Source organism: Brassica oleracea, chromosome C1 (genome assembly GCF_000695525.1).
Source record: "Brassica oleracea var. oleracea cultivar TO1000 chromosome C1, BOL, whole genome shotgun sequence".
NCBI classification, from domain to species: Eukaryota; Viridiplantae; Streptophyta; class Magnoliopsida; order Brassicales; family Brassicaceae; genus Brassica; species Brassica oleracea.
In genome coordinates this window covers 33,262,989-33,281,043 of record NC_027748.1, presented here as the reverse complement: position 1 = coordinate 33,281,043, position 18,055 = coordinate 33,262,989, and the positions used below count along the sequence as shown (strand labels likewise).

General features: G+C 33.1%; 1 protein-coding gene and 1 pseudogene across 7 annotated transcripts; one reads left to right on the top strand and one right to left on the bottom strand.

Annotated features, from left to right (window-relative positions):
- The first annotated feature begins 2,876 nt into the window (after positions 1 to 2,876).
- LOC106314768 overlaps positions 2,877 to 18,055 on the top strand; it is a 22,193-nt pseudogene continuing 7,014 nt past the window's right edge.
- LOC106314747 lies at positions 3,390 to 17,330 on the bottom strand. 7 transcript variants are annotated; one of them, XR_001264569.1, is made up of 6 exons: positions 17,159 to 17,330; positions 16,901 to 17,066; positions 16,433 to 16,742; positions 9,983 to 10,129; positions 9,633 to 9,738; positions 3,390 to 3,653 (listed from the first exon to the last, which is right to left on the bottom strand). XR_001264569.1 is itself a non-coding variant. In XM_013752584.1 (6 exons), exon 6 carries the CDS (start codon positions 5,709 to 5,711, stop codon positions 4,698 to 4,700), a length of 1,014 nt encoding a protein of 337 aa, XP_013608038.1. In that variant the 5' UTR covers positions 5,712 to 5,717; positions 9,633 to 9,738; positions 9,983 to 10,129; positions 16,433 to 16,742; positions 16,901 to 17,066; positions 17,159 to 17,330; the 3' UTR covers positions 4,331 to 4,697. The 7 variants fall into 7 exon arrangements, 4 of the variants coding, with proteins under 4 accessions (XP_013608038.1, XP_013608035.1, XP_013608030.1 ...); XM_013752584.1 differs by lacking the exon at positions 3,390 to 3,653 and adding an exon at positions 4,331 to 5,717; XM_013752581.1 differs by lacking the exon at positions 3,390 to 3,653 and adding an exon at positions 4,331 to 5,714.

Sequence of the window (18,055 nt, the reverse complement as noted above, 5' to 3'; positions counted from 1 at the left end):
TTAGGTCTTTTTGAATAGAATGGGACTAGGACGAGCATGTTTAATGGGAGTTTTTAGGGTGAGTTTCTTAGCGGAATATAAGAATCCGTCTCTTAACTTTTAACTAAGAAACCTATGAACCGGTTTTTAAATCTTATTTTTTTAAAGTTAACTTTCTTTTTTATAAAAAAGAATTTCAAGTTACTTTTTTTTGTTATAAAAACGATAAAAAAGAAGAAGTATAGTATGATGAATATATGCTGTAAAGTTTTGTTACCGCCTCCTGTATATATATATATATATACATAATGGAGTACTATGCATGAATTAAACATACAAGAAGGCAAAACAAGCCTTCGATCAATATTTTAACAGATGGAAAAGATATTGAGTTGGGAGATAGATGACTTCTCCGAGAGGAACAATAGTATAAAGTTTGATAAGTGCATCATTGTCCATGGTTTTTGAGGCGGGGTTTTTAAGGGAATATAATAAATAGTTTCTTAATTAAGAAAGAGCAATTCTCATAAATAGACAATTTTTAAGTTTTGGTCATAAAAATAGACTAAAAGGAGGAAAATGACCAAAATGTTTCATTTAATAGGTAAAAGAACACTAATACCCTAGATATATAAAAAAATAAAATATTAGATATACTGTTAGGTTACTATTATGTAAATACAAAAAAAAATAAGTAATTTTTTAACCAACTTAAAAAATCACACATAAAAAAAGTCATGACTTCTATTTTAATATATAACTAAGATAAGACCTGCGCCTTGCGCAAGATAAATTTATATGAAAATTATTTAAGAAATATCGTATGGAAAAAAATTATATTATTGATCGAATTAATATATTTGGCTCTTAAACAATTTTTTAAAACTTTTTTTGTTAATTACATAATTTGTTTACTAATAAACTGATCCAATTTTTAAAAATATTTCAGGTCAAAAAATTATTTATCACATAAAAACTAACGTTTATGCCGAAGAATCTCATGCCTACTATTTGGTTACAATGAAACTATGACAGTTCGGTTTTATATCATGATTTATCAATTTAAAAGTTAATTATGGGTATGAGAAGTTTACGTTCACGTGTCAATCCTATCTATCTTCGATATTTTTTTCCTTTTTGTGTCATTTTGGTTATTGCTCGATATAAATATTGATTTTTGAGTTTTTATCATTTCTTTCTTTTATTTTGGTCTGAGATTTAGAAACTGGTTAAAATTCAAAATTATTAAAGAGATACATACTTAGGTTAAGATCTGCTTTTTGGGCAGAATAAATACTTATTTTATATTTTACTGCATATTATAAAATAATAAAATAATAATTATATATTAAATAACTAAGAAATCAATAATTATTATGTAATAAATTGGCTTGCACATATAAATCAAATGACCGCTCTTGTTTATTCGCAATCATTTTAAAATAAATAAATCAAAACAATCAATCTTCTCTATCGTATATGATATATAATTAAATTTAAACGATATGAAGTATATATATTAACATAAACACCTAATAGAATAAAATTATTTATTTATATGATTTTATTATCATTGTATCTTATTATAGAAAAAAATTTAAACATGGATCACAAAAGTTTATGTGAGACTTTTAACAGTTTTAGTAATTTATACTCGTTTTGAAAAATTCAAAATACAACATATACAAAAAAATCTAAAAATTTTAATATATGATTAATGTAATTATGTAATTTATTTTAATAGTAAAGAATTAAACAAAAATGATAGAAAGCATACAGATTATTAGCAAATTTTCATTATTTAAAATTATTAATTACTATATATATCATAATCATATTAGGTAATTCCATAAGTTTTATTTAAAGAAATAATATATAATAAATAGCCAAGTTGCTTTAGTTAATATCATATGATATCATATAGTTGGTATTAAATGTTTCTAGTGAGATACAAAACTCGAATTGGACCAACATGTTATTCAATTTCAATGTGATGCTGACCCGTATGACTAATTAACTATCTAATTGATTGACACATAAGCAAGGAGTTTATTTTAATTATTACAAAATTGAGGTTATATTTTTTCAAATGTTTCTCAATTAATATATAAGGGATATAAAATCGTACCATTTTAAGATAATTCTTAAGTAGGTCTAGGTAGATGGCCTACACGTATATGCAAACATAAATATTCTTCTTCATGATAAATAATTCTTACTAATATTTGTTTTCATGTTTTAATTTAAAAATCTATGTTTAAAATGTTATCTTTTGTAATGTTTTATGTAAAAAAAAAATTAATAAAAAAAAATTTAATATTTTTTTTAGAAACCCAAAATAAGAGACTAGCAATGGAGGGAAAAAAATCTCAAGGTTTTTAAACATGTCTCTTACCAAAATTAACTCCTTAAATACTATTAAAATAAATTAAGAAACCCATTAGGGTATACGGGATAAAGATGCTGCTTAAATTCTTCCCTTTTTAATCGCTTGGAACTAGTTCCTCTCTCCCTATACGTGCGAACCTCTTCTAGCAGAAAAAACCCCTAAATTTATCTGATCCATCTCAGAACATGGAAATTACTTTTCGATTTAATGAAACCGACAGAGCCGCCTTTACAATTAACGTTCCGTCTGGTGGTGGATTCACAGTTAACTTTAATCCTGTCGGCCAACTCGTTCCACCGGCTGGTGGCCGATTAAACAACAATGGATCCCGTGTTCATCCTCAGGCTAGTGGTGGCTTCACAATCAACTTTAACCCTATTGGACTACCCGTACCACCTGCGAATGGCGGACTAACGTTAACGGAGCCCATGTTCATCATCCTCCTGCTGGTGGCGTCAAAGAGAAATGTGAATCTGAAAACCCTAAACACTCTGATCCCTCTTTGAAAATGGCCAACCCTAGGGTTTTCTTTGATATGACTGTGGGCGGCAAAGCGGCTGGTCGGATCGTGATGGAGCTCTTTGCCGACACAACACCACGGACGGCAGAGAACTTCCGTGCCCTTGGCTCATAAGTTCTGCAAATCGAGCAATAGAGTTGATATATACATTGTGTTATGACAGAAATCTGTACCATTATATATTTGTTAATAAAAATATGGGTTGGTCTTTTGAAAAAAAAAAGATGGAGACTGAGAAAACTCTCAATCAGCAAGTTTAAAAATCTAAACTATTAAGACTGAAGTACACTTTGTACATAGCCGTGACTTTTCCACAAAAATTAACACTCTATGCCATTGGGGTTAAAACTCAGCGTATTCATTTATTTAATAAACCAAGACCATCGTTTTCTGTATTAGTAAACCATCCAATGACAATCCAATTATAATTAACATCATACCACTATCCTACCAATCATTTAAAATAGTCACTAACAGATATAATTAAAAAACTAGTAAACCAGAACATTTCAAAACCATCTTAATCATCGTTATTGTCATTCTAAATTCTAAAACATACAACATCGAATTCAATTGTGATACTACCTTAGTTCATCTTTGTCTACTGAATCTATAGAGTCAATAGAGACACTCCTACATAGCTTTCCAGAATTACACTTAAACATCTAATATCGGTTTATATGATACCTCGGTTTATCTTGGTATGCAGAACCAAAACCCAAATTTTGATCGCTACAACTCCATGTCATTGTCCACGCATTGATCCTGACAATATCAATATCTAGATCATAAGTTATACTCCCTCTGTTTTTACTTGTAGGTAGTTTTAGCAAAATAGATTTGTTTCACAATATAAGATGTTACATAATCCAAAGCAATAAAATAATATAATTAAAAAACATTTAACTAAATAGTTGTTACTTTTTCCAAAAAGTTGAACACAACTTACAAAGTAAATTTTAAATTTAATAGGTAGTCAACTACTAATATTTACTAGTTACCAAAAACTGTGCTTCTAAATTCACTATAAATCTAACAAATCTAACGTACATGTTTTCTTATTCTATCAGAGTTTCTTTTGATTTGTTTTCTTCAACCCATTTTTTTCTTCAGAAAATAATGGAACAAGAAGAAGAAAAAAATCAAAAAGAAAACAAAACAGAAAATGTTCAAAACATCAACAAAACACAATCAAACTTGCAGATGTTCACTCGGCCATTTGACTTGAATAAGATGCATTATGATATTGGAGAGCTTCATCCCGACAAAGAAATTGAAGACACTATATTGGCTATATTAAAGATTAATTGTCCTAAGTTTTTTTAATCTTTGTTTTTATTTTTATTCTATGTATTATGCTAAGTGTTGCTAAGTGTTGCTTTGAAATAATTAATGTACCTGATAAGAAGACAATAAATCATAAAAATAAATTGATACGTGACCATAACAACAACAAAACACAAGATAATAGATAAGAAAGAAAAAGCATATAAAAAACTTAAACCTACTACTCTAATGAACCAAGTGTGCTTATCACATTTTGAACTAACATAGCATCACAACTGATTCGTGTAGGTAGAAGACCATTTTTCTCCAGCACGGATTTCTTCATATGCGGGATTTTGTACTTGTTTTGTCCTCCACATTTCATGATCTCTTGCATACATGACTGAAGAATAAGAAAAATACGGTTTACCATTTCCGACGAATACTTTTCGAAAGATTCTTCCACTGCATGAACAAGATCTTCTATGCTTCTCGGGGACTCCTTATGCTGTAACGATTGGATGGCACTGAAGAATCCAAGATCTAAAATATTAAGATCAGGCGAGTTTGGCGGTTGACAATCAGCTGAATGTCAAAGCCATTTTTTGACGCAGCTTCTTCGAAATCCTCATCTCCACACTCAACATGTGTTCTTGCATTGTCCTGTTGAATAAAAATAGTTTTCTCTCTGTCTTCTTGTGGCCACTTTTCATGAATAGCCGGAAGAACTTTTTCAATCAAGCATGATTTGATGTCTTCTCTCTTGACAGACGTTGACGCTTTTAGTTCTAACGTCCCGGCATCTCTATTTTTACTCTTTCTCTTAGCTGGCTCCAGAGTAACAAACGGAAATATTCCAATTTTTCCATCAAATACCTCATTTCCTTCTTCATCAAATCTTGGACGAGCCATTGCCGCTAGAAACATCACTTTTCCAATGTAATTCTTGCTTTGACATGTACGGTGTGGCTCTTCTTCAATCGGCAGTAGATAATACTTCTCGGTCTTCTTCGTCATATAGAACCATTTCTCATCGATATGAACTATGTTGTACATATCAACAAACTTGGGTTCATGAGGTAGACTATCTTTATCCAACATAGAGATGCAAAACTGTAGCCTACCTCTTATATTGGCTTCCTTCAAAAGAGGTTTGATGCTATTAGTATGACGACGGATGAACCCTTCTTTCTTTCTCCTAAACAACGTTGTAAGACTCACACTCAAAGCCATAGACATCGATCTCAAAGTTGTTCTTCTACATAATGGAACACCAGCAACTTGAGTTGGTTCGATTGTGATTCTTTTGCGACCACAATTCCCGGTTCGCCGATGAGATACATTAACTCTTCCACTATTAGCTATTGCTTTTGCTTGTTTCCAAATCCTTTGTACGGTTGCTATAGACACCGAGAATTGCAAGGAAACGTCTCTTGTTACACTGTTTGCCAACTTTCCACCAAATACTCCTTTCAAGCAAAGCACTGAAGATCTCGTGCCTTTTTTCATTTGACAAGAAATTTCTGGTTTTCTTTGGTTGACTTTGAGGTACATCATGTCCTGCTAAAAATAAATTTAAAAAGAATAAGAACAAACAAAGGAAGTCGTGGCTGAAAAACAAGACAACATGTAGATATTCTTAAACAACGAATAGATAAATAATTAAAAATTAACTAAAAGATAACTATTCAAAAAATAAAAGATAAAAAGTTCAAAGTTTTAAGAAGATGATTACGCAAACAAATATTCCAACAAATAGATGATTTGATATTAATTAATATAATGAGTAAAATGAATGATTAAAAAATAATATCACCTAAGCTAAATGGAAGAATAACTTCATAGCTATTGTTAACACTCTGTTCTTCTTCTTCTTCCGATGGAATTGTGTTTAAATCAAACAAATTACCACTTTCATAATTTTGAACTGAAACATTTAAATCAAAATCAAAAGCCATAGAGAAGAATGAGTGACCATTTCTGGTTTGGTGTTTAAATAAGCATCAAAAACTTTCCAAAAAATTGATTTTGGCTCTATTGTAAAATTTTGAGTTTTTAGTTCAAATTAGTTATACAAAAATTGGCTCCAAAATTGTTTTGTAAAAATTGGCTCCAAGATTTTGTTGCAAAATTCTTAAGAGCTCAGATGTGTGGTTTTTGGTATTCTTGTTCACTTTTTTAATTTTTCTTTTCCTTTTATTCTTCTTAAGAATAGCAATAGCCTCACTCTTTAATTAAATGTTCGAGACAAAATAAATACTAAAGCAACGTATTCTCCTTGCTGATTTCTAAAAAGTTAAGAAGTCTTAATCTGCGTGCTTTTATGTTAAACTACCTACAAATAAAAACAGAGGGAGTATCATTATTAATTAAACTCATGTAATTAAAAACCAAATTTAACTTTAACAAGTCAATAATATACTAAACGAATATACTTGCCCAAATATATTCCTATTTTTAAGCATTTTCCATAACAATAGCGATGTCAATCAAATACAAAAATATTTTTAAGTTATTGTAATCTTACCAATCATGTTTAGTATCAACTCATTAAAAATCTACAACCCTGTGATTACGGTAACTCCATAACAAACAAAACAATTTTGGGAACAAAATCGATCCGCATATTCTCTATTAATGATAAAAAAATCACAACTACCAACATCTTTATTGGTTTTTGGCGTTAACCCTAACTTTACTCACTATCTATATATATTTGTTTCCCCATTACGTGAAAACCAAATCATTCGACTCAATATCTCTTTCCCCATTACGTGAAAACTAAATCATTCGACTCAATTCCTCTTAAAATGTCGACCCTTGCTACTTTTCATCCTCTCACAAAACTAAGACCATTCAAAAATAAGTGGCGAGTTCAAGTTAAGTGCTTACATTTATGGAGGCAGAACACACCTTTTGGAGATACCTTTGAGATGGTTTTAGCAGACCAATGGGTAAATTATCATTTCTATATGTTTTTTATATTGAGAGTTACTGCTTTAACTATCTAAATTAATATTACCAATGTTTTTTTGTTAGGGAAACAAAATCCAAGCCTCTTGCAAAAGAACACACATGGCCAAATTTCAACGTGCATTACCATTAGGAAAATGGGGAGTCATTGAAAATGTACAAATGAATCCAGCTGGTGGCAAATATCGAACAACACGCCATCCATACAAGATGGTTATCTCAGATGAAACTGTGATAAGAGGGTCAGATTTAGCTGATGATCGTATATTTCTGTCTCTGTTCAATTATGAATCAATTGGAAAAACAGACAAAAAAGAGGCTGTTTACCTTATAGGTTCTATGTTTATCTATTACAAATTTTTTTTATCTTAAACCAGTTTTGTGGTCTGACAACATTCTATAAATGGGAATAACATAAATTAACAGATGTGATAGGGAGAGTTCATGACCTTGGGGATGTCCTTACCGTCAAGGCACAAGGAGAAGACAGGAAAAGGGTCGAATTTCGTTTAGTTGATTCACAGTATGTTCTGATTTCCTCAATTTTAGACATTACTCTCCTGTTTTAAAAAAGTCTTACTAATCTATAACTTAACAGAGGAAACGATCTTCCATGTTGTCTTTGGGGAACTTATGCTGAGCAAATAAAAGCTTTTATTGAGAAGTGTGATGATTAAACTTTTGTTTGTTTTATACGGTTTGCGAAAGTGACCTTCTTTAGAGGTATTTTACTTTAAACTTAATGATTATTTCATATCATTTACTCCATCTAATGATTATTTCATATCATTTACTCCATATAAACTTTAAAATTAAAAACTTTGTCTGTACTAGGAGAGGTACAAATCACAAACGCCTTTGATGCATCACACATGTACCTCAATCCAACAGAACCAGACGTTTTAGAGTTAACTGAAAGGTATATTCCTATTTGTAATGATTTTATATTGTTTACACTAACGTGTTACTGATTGATGCTTATGATTCATAATTTTGTAGTTTGTCAGCTGCTCATTCACAACTAGCTACGGTTGAGAAATCTACTGGAAAGAAAGATGGTAAACGCATTCAATATGATTGGAATGATGCAGAGATCAAGCCGATTTCAGAAATCATGGATGCAATTCAGGTAATCACTTAATTCTTTGTTCATTGATTTCTCTGTCTCAATGTGGTTTTCTGAGATTGTTTATTGCATTTAAGTTTGACATCACTTATTTGGTCCAACAAAAACACTTATATGCAGGTGGAGATTTGTAAAATCATATGCACAATTGAAGCAATAGACACTGATTGGGCATGGTTTTACTTTGGGTGTGACCGTCACAGCAAAAAAAGTCAATAAGCTCGCAAATATTGACTATGAACAGATGACGAGAATTGACAAACCAAAGTTTCATTGTGAAATTTGTAATGCTATTGTGACTCATGTTTCCCACAAGTAAGTGTTTACAATCTAATTACATGTGTTACGTTTTTGATTTTTTAATTATCATACATTTTGCCAATCACTTTTCTGTGGTTTTATAAGGTTCAAACTCCATGTGGTCGTGAAGGATGACACAGAGACATGTAGTCTAATGTTACTAGGCTCTGTTGCAAAATCCATTGTTGGTGTGAAAGCTGATGATCTATGGGATGGTTCTTATGGAGAGGTATTTTTTTATATAGTTTTTTAGCATATCACGTTAGTGCAACTTAAAACTAACAAATGGTTTCAAAACTTTAATAGATAGAAGATCCAGAGATACTACCAGAACTTATCCGTAATTTGGTGGGAAAGTCCTTCTGTTTTGGGGTGTCTATCAACTCTGAAAATGTCTCAAGTGGATCAGCCACCTTCTTAGTTTTAGAAGTTTGTTCTGGAGATAAGGTTCTAAGCATTGAAAGTGGTTCTGAGGGAATTTCGGAAATGGGAACAACTTCTTCTACAATGTCATCTGGTGGTGTAAGTAAAAAAAAAGTTGTATTTGTGATTATATTATAATTCTTCTTATTTTCTTAGCTTATTTTTTTTAACCAAATCGCAACTTCTATGGTTTTAGGTGTTGCTGTTGGATTCAAGTTCATCTGAAGATCCTAAAACTCCATATTCAAAACACAAAGAAGATGATGCTGATCTACCGGACCTAACATCCACTTCCGAGAAACTATGCACCAAAGTGATCAAACAGGAAAATGCGAAAACCAATTAAGCTGTTCGGATAGAAAAAAGTTTCCTCCTTTCAATGTTTTTAAAATGTTTTTTTACTTTTATTTTCTCAATACTTTTAATCTTTTGCAGTGCTTTCTATTGTTTCTTATCTTTGTTTAAGTGACAATGAATAAAAGCTGGTTTTCTATTTGATTTCTTTTGAATTATTTTATTTTGAATTATCAGATAGATGTAAACATATTATTCAGTCCCCTAAGATAACATAACTAACTAAGGAATTCATATGGTCGAACTGACTTAGATGATTTCTAACTATCTAATTTTAAGGATATAATATACCAAGAACATACCTATCTCAGCTTTGATATTCGCTGAATCTGTTATGTTATCACCTTTGCATATTAACGTCCTTCTCATCACATCTCTTCATAATCTCCAACAACATGATTGCTTAGACTAAAATCAAAACAATTCTTAGTTATATCAACCATTTATATTGGCACCGTTTTATTAGAGAACTATAATAACTGATTGTAATAATTATATATTTTATCTATTCTGAATTGATACAACAATCAATTAAAACATCCAGAAATATATAACTAGATTCGTAAATATACTTCTTTATAAACGATTTTTCTAAATTTCAGCCAACAATATATTGTCAATCTTAAATTTGGGACCAAGAATATGAGTTTACCTCAAAAAAGTTTATTCTCATCCTGACAACGTCTCTTTCTTACGCAAGATTTTTCTCATCCTTTTGGTCATACAGAGCACTCTCACGCACATCGTTTTCCTCATATGATGAAACGGAAAAGAGGAAATGTAGGACTGGGAATTGACACTGCAAAAAGAAAACGAACACCAACAATCAATGAGATCCCTAACCTTGAAGAAAACCATAGTTTTTCTAAATCTATCTCAAATCAGGATATTCCATTAATTTCTATTTATTTTAGACTGTTGGAAACCATAGAAGGTCACCAAGTTTCAAGCTACACAATTCCACCATATCAACAAATAAGCATGCTTTCACCACAAACACCAAGGAATTTGAGAAGATTAGTCCTTGGTAAGTCATTCACCTAAAAGAATTTATTTCCTATATAAAGAAAATACACATTGTCCTTTGTCAAAAACTGGTTTGTTGGATTTGATTATCTTTGCAAGGTCTCGATTTAATCAAAGACAGAGTGTCATATACCCCCACGCCCAGCAGTTGCTTAACCTCAATAACAAGTAAGTTTTGTTTAGATTTTTTATTTACATTTGGTCTCACCTAGAAAAAAAAATCCTCATTTCAATGGTCTTGCATTGGAAATAAACAGAGGATCTACATGAGAGGAGCTTCAAATCAATCAAATCCAAGGGATGCCATAAACGCAAAAGTTCATGTAATGTCCTAAAAGACATTACTAATATATCACATTTTCCAAATAAAAGAACACCAAAACAAGCACATACATTCAATGCATCAACTCAGACCATAGAAGAAGATGATGAATTGGTGGGAAATGATTTGTTTGGAGGTAGCAACACGTTTAGGTATTTTCTTTGTACTTGTGTAATTTAATCTTTTTGGACATTACATGATTAATTAATTGTTTTGCATACAGGGATAGTTGATGAGGATAATGATCAGGTTTTTGAATGTTCTTCCCAAGAGAATACTGATACAGAAAATGAAGATTCTGACTTAGATGATCCTATAGTTTCTGAAGAACAGGATGATAGGATAATTATCACTAATAAGGCGCCTAATTCAGAACGCCCGGATGAAATTGTAAAGGCTTCTAAACAATCTAAGTCATATGTTAATGAAAATGGTAACCACCCCAAAATGCTTTGATATACAAGAACACATAAAAAGTTGCCTATATTTGAAAACAATTTACATTTTGTTTTCATTTCGAATTTTGCAGACTATTTAGATGAAGGTGATCCGGACTACAAATGTGGTCATTGTGGTGCTATCATGTGGTATGGAGAAAGACTCAACAAGCGGAGAAATGCAAAGAAACCTACATTTTCATTATGTTGTATGCAAGGTCAAGTCCAACTGCCTTTATTGAAAGAACCACCATCAGTTTTAAAAAAGCTCTTGGAAGGAGATGAACCAAGAAGCAGACACTTCCAGAAACATATAAGACCTTACAATATGGTTTTTTCCTTCACTTCCCTTGGTGGAAGAGTTGAGAGGTCTTTCAAAAGGGTAGAGGCCCTGATATGTTTCAGCTACAAGGAGAAAATTATCATCTATTGAGTAATTTAACCCCACCTGATGGAAGTGACCCCAAGTTTGGACAACTATACATAGTGGATACAAAAAATGAAGTTGAAAACAGATCTAAATGTTTAAGGTATAACAATAAACCTTCTGACCACATTTTGACCCACTTTTCTAACTAACATGGCGGATTTTAACTATGTTTTACAGCTCTGGTAAACAAAAATTTGTGGTCAAGAAAAAGGATAATCTCAAGAAAGATATTATTGAGACATTGATGAAGATGTTGAATGAAGTCAATCCATATGTAAAAAAGTTTAGATCAGCAAGAGACCACTTTAACACAGATCCATAAAATTCTTTTCATATGAGGATTGTTAGTGAGAGATCGAAGGATGGAAGGACATATAACACACCCACGGCCTCAGAGGTTGCTGCCTTGATTCCTGGTGATTTTAGTCTTGATATGGACAAAAAGGATATTGTTCTACAACAAAAATCAGGGAAACTGTTGAGGATAAACGAGATTCATGCTTCTTATCTTGCACTTCAATATCCTCTTTTGTTTACGTATGGAAAAGATGGATTCAGACTGGATATTAAGAAAGGAGCAACAAAGAAGACAAAAAAACACAAGAAGCCTAATATCAGTATGAGGCAATTCTTTGTCTTTCGACTACATGAACGTAAAAACGAGTCTCATGCTCTCCTACATTCTAGAAGGCTATTTCAGCAGTTTGTGGTGGATGCGTTCACAACAATTGAGTCTAATCGACTGCGATATTTGAAGTTAAACCAACCTTCTCTTCGATCTGATAGTTATGACTCCATTAAAGAGTCTGAGAATGCAGGCAAAGTGGATATGAATGAGCAAGGAACAGAGTTTACATTACCAGCATCATTTGTAGGGAGTCCTAGATATATGAAGAACAACTACTTGGATGCTATGACAATATGTAAGCATTTTGGATTTCCAGATCTTTTCATAACATTCACATGTAATCCCAAATGGCCAGAGATCACAAGATATGTTAAGGCAAAGAAGCTTAAGGCTGAAGATAGATCAGACATTATTTGTAGGATCTTCAAGATCAAACTTGATTCATTGATGGATTCTTTGACAAAGAAAAATATTCTGGGAGAGACACGCTCATGTAAGACAAACTCGACTGTCTTTTAGTTTGATTGTTCTTCCATACATGTTAATTTTTGTAACAGGTGACTAATTATTTTATTTTTTTGCTTGGAACAGCTATGTACACAATTGAGTTCCAGAAACGGGGTTTACCACATGCTCACATTCTCTTATTCATGAAGAAGATAAAGGTTCCTACAGCAGAAGATATTGACAACATCATTTCTGCAGAGATTCCTAATAAAAAAGAAGAACCAGGACTTTATGAGGTCATTAAAGATATGATGATTCATGGCCCATGTGGACGAGCTAATACTAATTCTCCATGTATGGAGAATGGCCGTTGCTCTAAGTAATATCCTAAATCATTTGCTGAGAAGACCACTATCAATAAAGAAGGGTTTCCGGTTTACAGAAGGCGTCAGCAGTCAGATAACTATGTTCTGAAGATTGGAGTGAAATGTGACAATCGATATGTCATTCCTTATAACCGGAAATTATCTCTTCTATACAGAGCTCATATTAACGTCGAGTGGTGCAACCAAGTTGGTTCTATAAAGTATTTATTCAAATACATAAATAAAGGACATGATCGTTTCACAGTTGATGTTGAACCCCCAGACAATATTGTTGCAAGTGAGTTGGGAGATGTTGAGCTTACTAAGGAAAAGCTCGACAAGAAAAGGAATGAACTCAAGGAATTCTTCGATTGCAGGTACTTAAAAATTATGATTCTTTCCGGTTACAACTTACTCAAGTAAGCTGCGAATTTGATCTTTACCATTTTGTGTATGCAGATATGTTGCAACATGTGAAGGAACGTGGAGAGTCTTTAAATTTCCTATTCACTATCGATCTACTGCTGTTGAGAAGCTTAGTTTTCATCTCCCTGATAAGCAAGTTGTTACTTTCAAAGGGAAAGATAAATTGAAAGCAGTGGTCAGCCGGAAGCTCATTCAAAATACAATGTTCTTGGCTTGGTTTGAGTTGTGTAAAATTGATGATCTTGCAAGAACATTAACCTATGCTCAGATTCCAAACTACTTTACTTACGATAAAAGGTCAAAGAAGTTCAAAAGACGGAAGCGGGGATTTGCTCTAGGCCGGATTAATTATGCTCCTAGGACCCAGGAAGCTGCTTATTTCTTGCGTGTATTATTGAATGTTGTCAAGGGACCCACCAGTTATGATGACATTAAAACATATCAAGGTGTTCTGTATCCGAGCTACAAAGATGCATGTTATGCTCGTGGGTTATTAGATGATGATCAGGAGTACATTGATGACATAGTAAGAAGAAGTTTTGAAAGCACAGCAAGTGAGCTACGGAAAGTGTTTGTTATGATGCTTATGAGTAACACTTTGTCTAAGCCAGAGACGGTATGGGAAAACACTTGGCAGTTTTTGTCAGAAGATATCGAGCACAACAGGAGAAGAAATTTTAACAGACCAGGTGTGCTTCTAATTTTACTAATAAAATCAATCTAGAACGCTACATGATATGACGTGTATTATAAACTAATTTACTGAGCTTGCCTGTCCTTTCCTTTTTCATTGTAGGTTTGATTCTGAGTGATGACGAGAAAAAGAAGTATGGTTTACTAGAGATAGAAAAAATATTGAAAAGAAATTGTACTTCTCTAACAAGGTTTGAATCTATGCCTAAATTACCAAGGACAGATAGGCAAGATTCTAACGTCTTGGTGTTAGACGAACGCAGCTATTGCTGTTCCTCATTGTTAGAAACTCTTGCAAGAGATATTCAGAAGATGACTTGCGAGCAAAAAGAGATATATGAGCAGATACTATTGGCTGTTAATAAAGGAGATGGTGGAATGTTTTTTGTTAGTGGTTTTGGTGGAACTGGCAAAACTTTTCTCTGGAAATTGCTTTCTGCCGCTATACGATCTCGAGGAGATATTGTTCTAAATGTGGCTTCAAGTGGCATCGCATCATTGTTGTTGCAAGGCAGCCGGACAGCTCATTCCAGATTCGGTATTCCCCTAAATCCAGATGAGTTTCCCTCATGTACTATGAAGCACGGAACTGACCAAGCTAATTTAGTGAAAGCGTCATCACTTATTATATGGGACGAAGAACATTGTTTTGAAGCATTGGATAGAAGTTTATCTGATATAGTGGGAAAACACGATACACAGCCATTTGGTGGAAAGGTTGTCGTTTTTGGTGGTGATTATAGGCAGGTATTGCCTGTTATAAATGGTGCTGGTAGAGCTGAAATTGTTATGGCCTCACTGAACTCATCCTATCTTTGGGAACACTGCAAAGTGTTTAAGCTCACCAAAAATATGAGATTGCTATCAGCTGGATTGTCAGCAGGCGAGTTAAAGGATCTTCAGGAATTTTCAGAGTGGATATTAAAAGTTGGTTATGGTAAACTTCAGAGCCTAATGATGGTGAGGCAGAGATAGAAATCCCCTCTGAATTTTTGATTACCGACTCAAATGACAATCCTATAGAAGCAATCAGCGAAGCGATATATGGCGATTCAACTTCACTACATGAAAACAAAGACGCGAATTTTTTTCAATAGAGAGCTATCCTTTGTCCAACTAACGAGGATGTTAATAGAGTTAATGAATATATGTTGGATAAGCTACAGGGTAAATATTTTTTCTGAATCTTTTAATTTGCCATTTTATGTTTAGATGTTATTCTCCTAATATATGTTTTCCATTTCAGGTGAGGAAAAAATTTATAACAGTGCTGATAGCATTGATCCCTCTGATACAAGTTCTGTAAACAATGAAGCTCTTAGTCCTGATTTTCTTAACACGATTAAGGTTTCTGGCTTACCAAATCATAGTCTTAGACTAAAGGTTGGTTGTCCTGTTATGGTTCTCAGAAACATAGCGCCTACTAATGGCTTAATGAATGGGACGAGACTGCAAGTCACTCAGCTAATGGATTTTATGGTTCAAGCTAGGATTATAACAGGAGAAAGGGTTGGGGAAATAGTTAATATTCCTAGATTGCTGATAACCCCATCAGACACCAGATTGCCTTTCAAAATGCGGAGACGGCAACTGCCTCTTGCTGTGGCTTTTGCAATAACAATCAATAAAAGTCAAGGACAATCGCTGTTTGAAGTAGGTCTTTATCTACCAAGACCTGTCTTTTCACATGGTCAGCTATATGTGGCTGTTTCTAGAGTCACTTCAAAAAAGGGATTGAAGATTTTGATTTTAGACGAAGATGGCAAACCTCAGAAAAAGACTATGAATGTAGTTTTCAAAGAAGTTTTCGACAACCTTTAAACAAATGTGAAAGAAGGTATGTGAATTTCTATCATTTTGATGTCTTATACGAGTGTGTTTGGATGAGTTCTTTTTAAAAAAAAAAAATTCTGTGTTTTTTTGTGTACACCGTGAGGTCATGCGACTTATAATTTATTTTACTTATGTTCTTTGCAGATTTCAGGCCTTCACAATTGATCTATGGTTGAAGAATGTTTATTTTTTCACAAAGATATTTTTTAGTTATGAAAACAACATTAGTTTTGATTTCCAATAATTCTATTCAATAAGATTGTTATTCTTTTGATTTCGACAATTGTAAGAATTATTTGCTGTTGTTTAAAACCATTCCCTAAAATCGTATGTTATATTAGTTAATCATTGACATAAACCCTTGTATACATCACTGAAGCAAGTAAAAAACAAACATCGAAACTTAAGCCAGGGTTCTATAATCTAATTCCTTATTCTACATTGTCCTACTTTATCACCCTACGAATTACTTCCAATAGATAAGTAATTACTAACCTTAGAAAAAGACTGTTGTCCAGACAAGTTGGCATTTTTCTTTTGCATCTTGATTACTGGTACTGGTTCTCTCCACCTCAAATATACTGCAAACAATAAAAAAAAATCAAAATCAGCATATGATCATAGTACTAAATGATGATCGAATGAATTAAAATGAAAACACATCCATTTAAGATTTACTACATGGTTAGTGTGCCTTCCCTTTGCTATGTGATGTTACAACATTTTCTTATCTCTCTCTCCTTCACCATGTCTCTGGCTGAGCTTTTCTATAGATCACTTATGTCCCCTGTCCCTCAGTTTCTCCCTGCAGAGTTGTTTGTCTAGATTACACAACAGTCTAGCTTTTGAAAAAGCTCAGTCTAATCTACGATTGTCTAAAGCTCAAGATTTTTGATTTCTCCAATAACAGAAATCAAAAATCTGGAAAAAAAATTTAAACAGGAAACAGTAGATTAGAATTACCTTAGGAAGGAATAAAGATCTCACATCGAGACGAAGTCCTCGAAATAATTATTTGCAATCCGCGAACAAACCAAAGTTCAGCCTGATTCTTAACCAATCTGTAAGGGGATGAGGTTTTTTTTTACTGGAGAGTTAACTGATTGAACGTTCTTGGTATTACACACCTCTGATGGATATTAACAAATCATAACACAGAATAAAGATTAGAACAACTAATCGTTTCAAAATCAACTTCAACCTAAGTATACAAACTCGAACCTGTATCCCAAAATCTCCAGTAGTCATCAGTAGATCTAGACTCTGGCTCTCCTTTAAGTGAAAACTTCATAGCTGTTTGTGCACTTCTCGCCAGCAGAATGGACGGCAACGACAAAGAGATAGGTTGAAGAAACAGAACTTTCTACGGGAACAAAAAAAGAGACGTACAAGATATTTTTTTCTGTTTTTTTCCCAGAAATAATAGTTATATGGGCTTCCTTGAATGTTTAAGGTCCAATATCATTTTTCTTAAATATGATTTTCCTATTTATAATTCATAACAAAAGGCCCAATTCAATTTATGTATTTCGACTTGCTATATATAATTGCTATAGATTATTGTCTTTTTTTTTTTGTCATCAATTTTACAGACTCATATTGACTCTATGAACCACACTGAGAGATATTGATCCATGTGAACTACAAAAGACGTTTTGGGCGAGTGGTTGGGAGCCAAGGATCATTCAATACTGATATAGATGATCCTGTTCCCACCCTTTTGATTAGTCCTTTGCTTACCAGAGATCTAGCAGATACAATACTTCACCATCCATATGACGGAGAATATGAACGAATCGGATCCAGGGGTGATGCATTCCTGTAGTACCGACCTTTAAAAACTCGAGAAAATAAAGTATTTGGTTTCTCTATCAGTCGCCATAACTGTTTACCAAGCATCGCTGTATTGAAATCAGTGATGTCTTTAAACCCTAAACCTCCATCATCCTTACTGATGCATACTTTATCCCATGATTTCCAATGCATTCCTCTTGTGTTGCCGCCAGGGCTCCACCAAAATTGCGCGACCGCACTAGTCAGTTTTTTTGCAGTGGCCTTGGGTAAACGATAGCAAGACATCACATGATTTGGCAAAGCCGTAATCACTGATTTAATAAT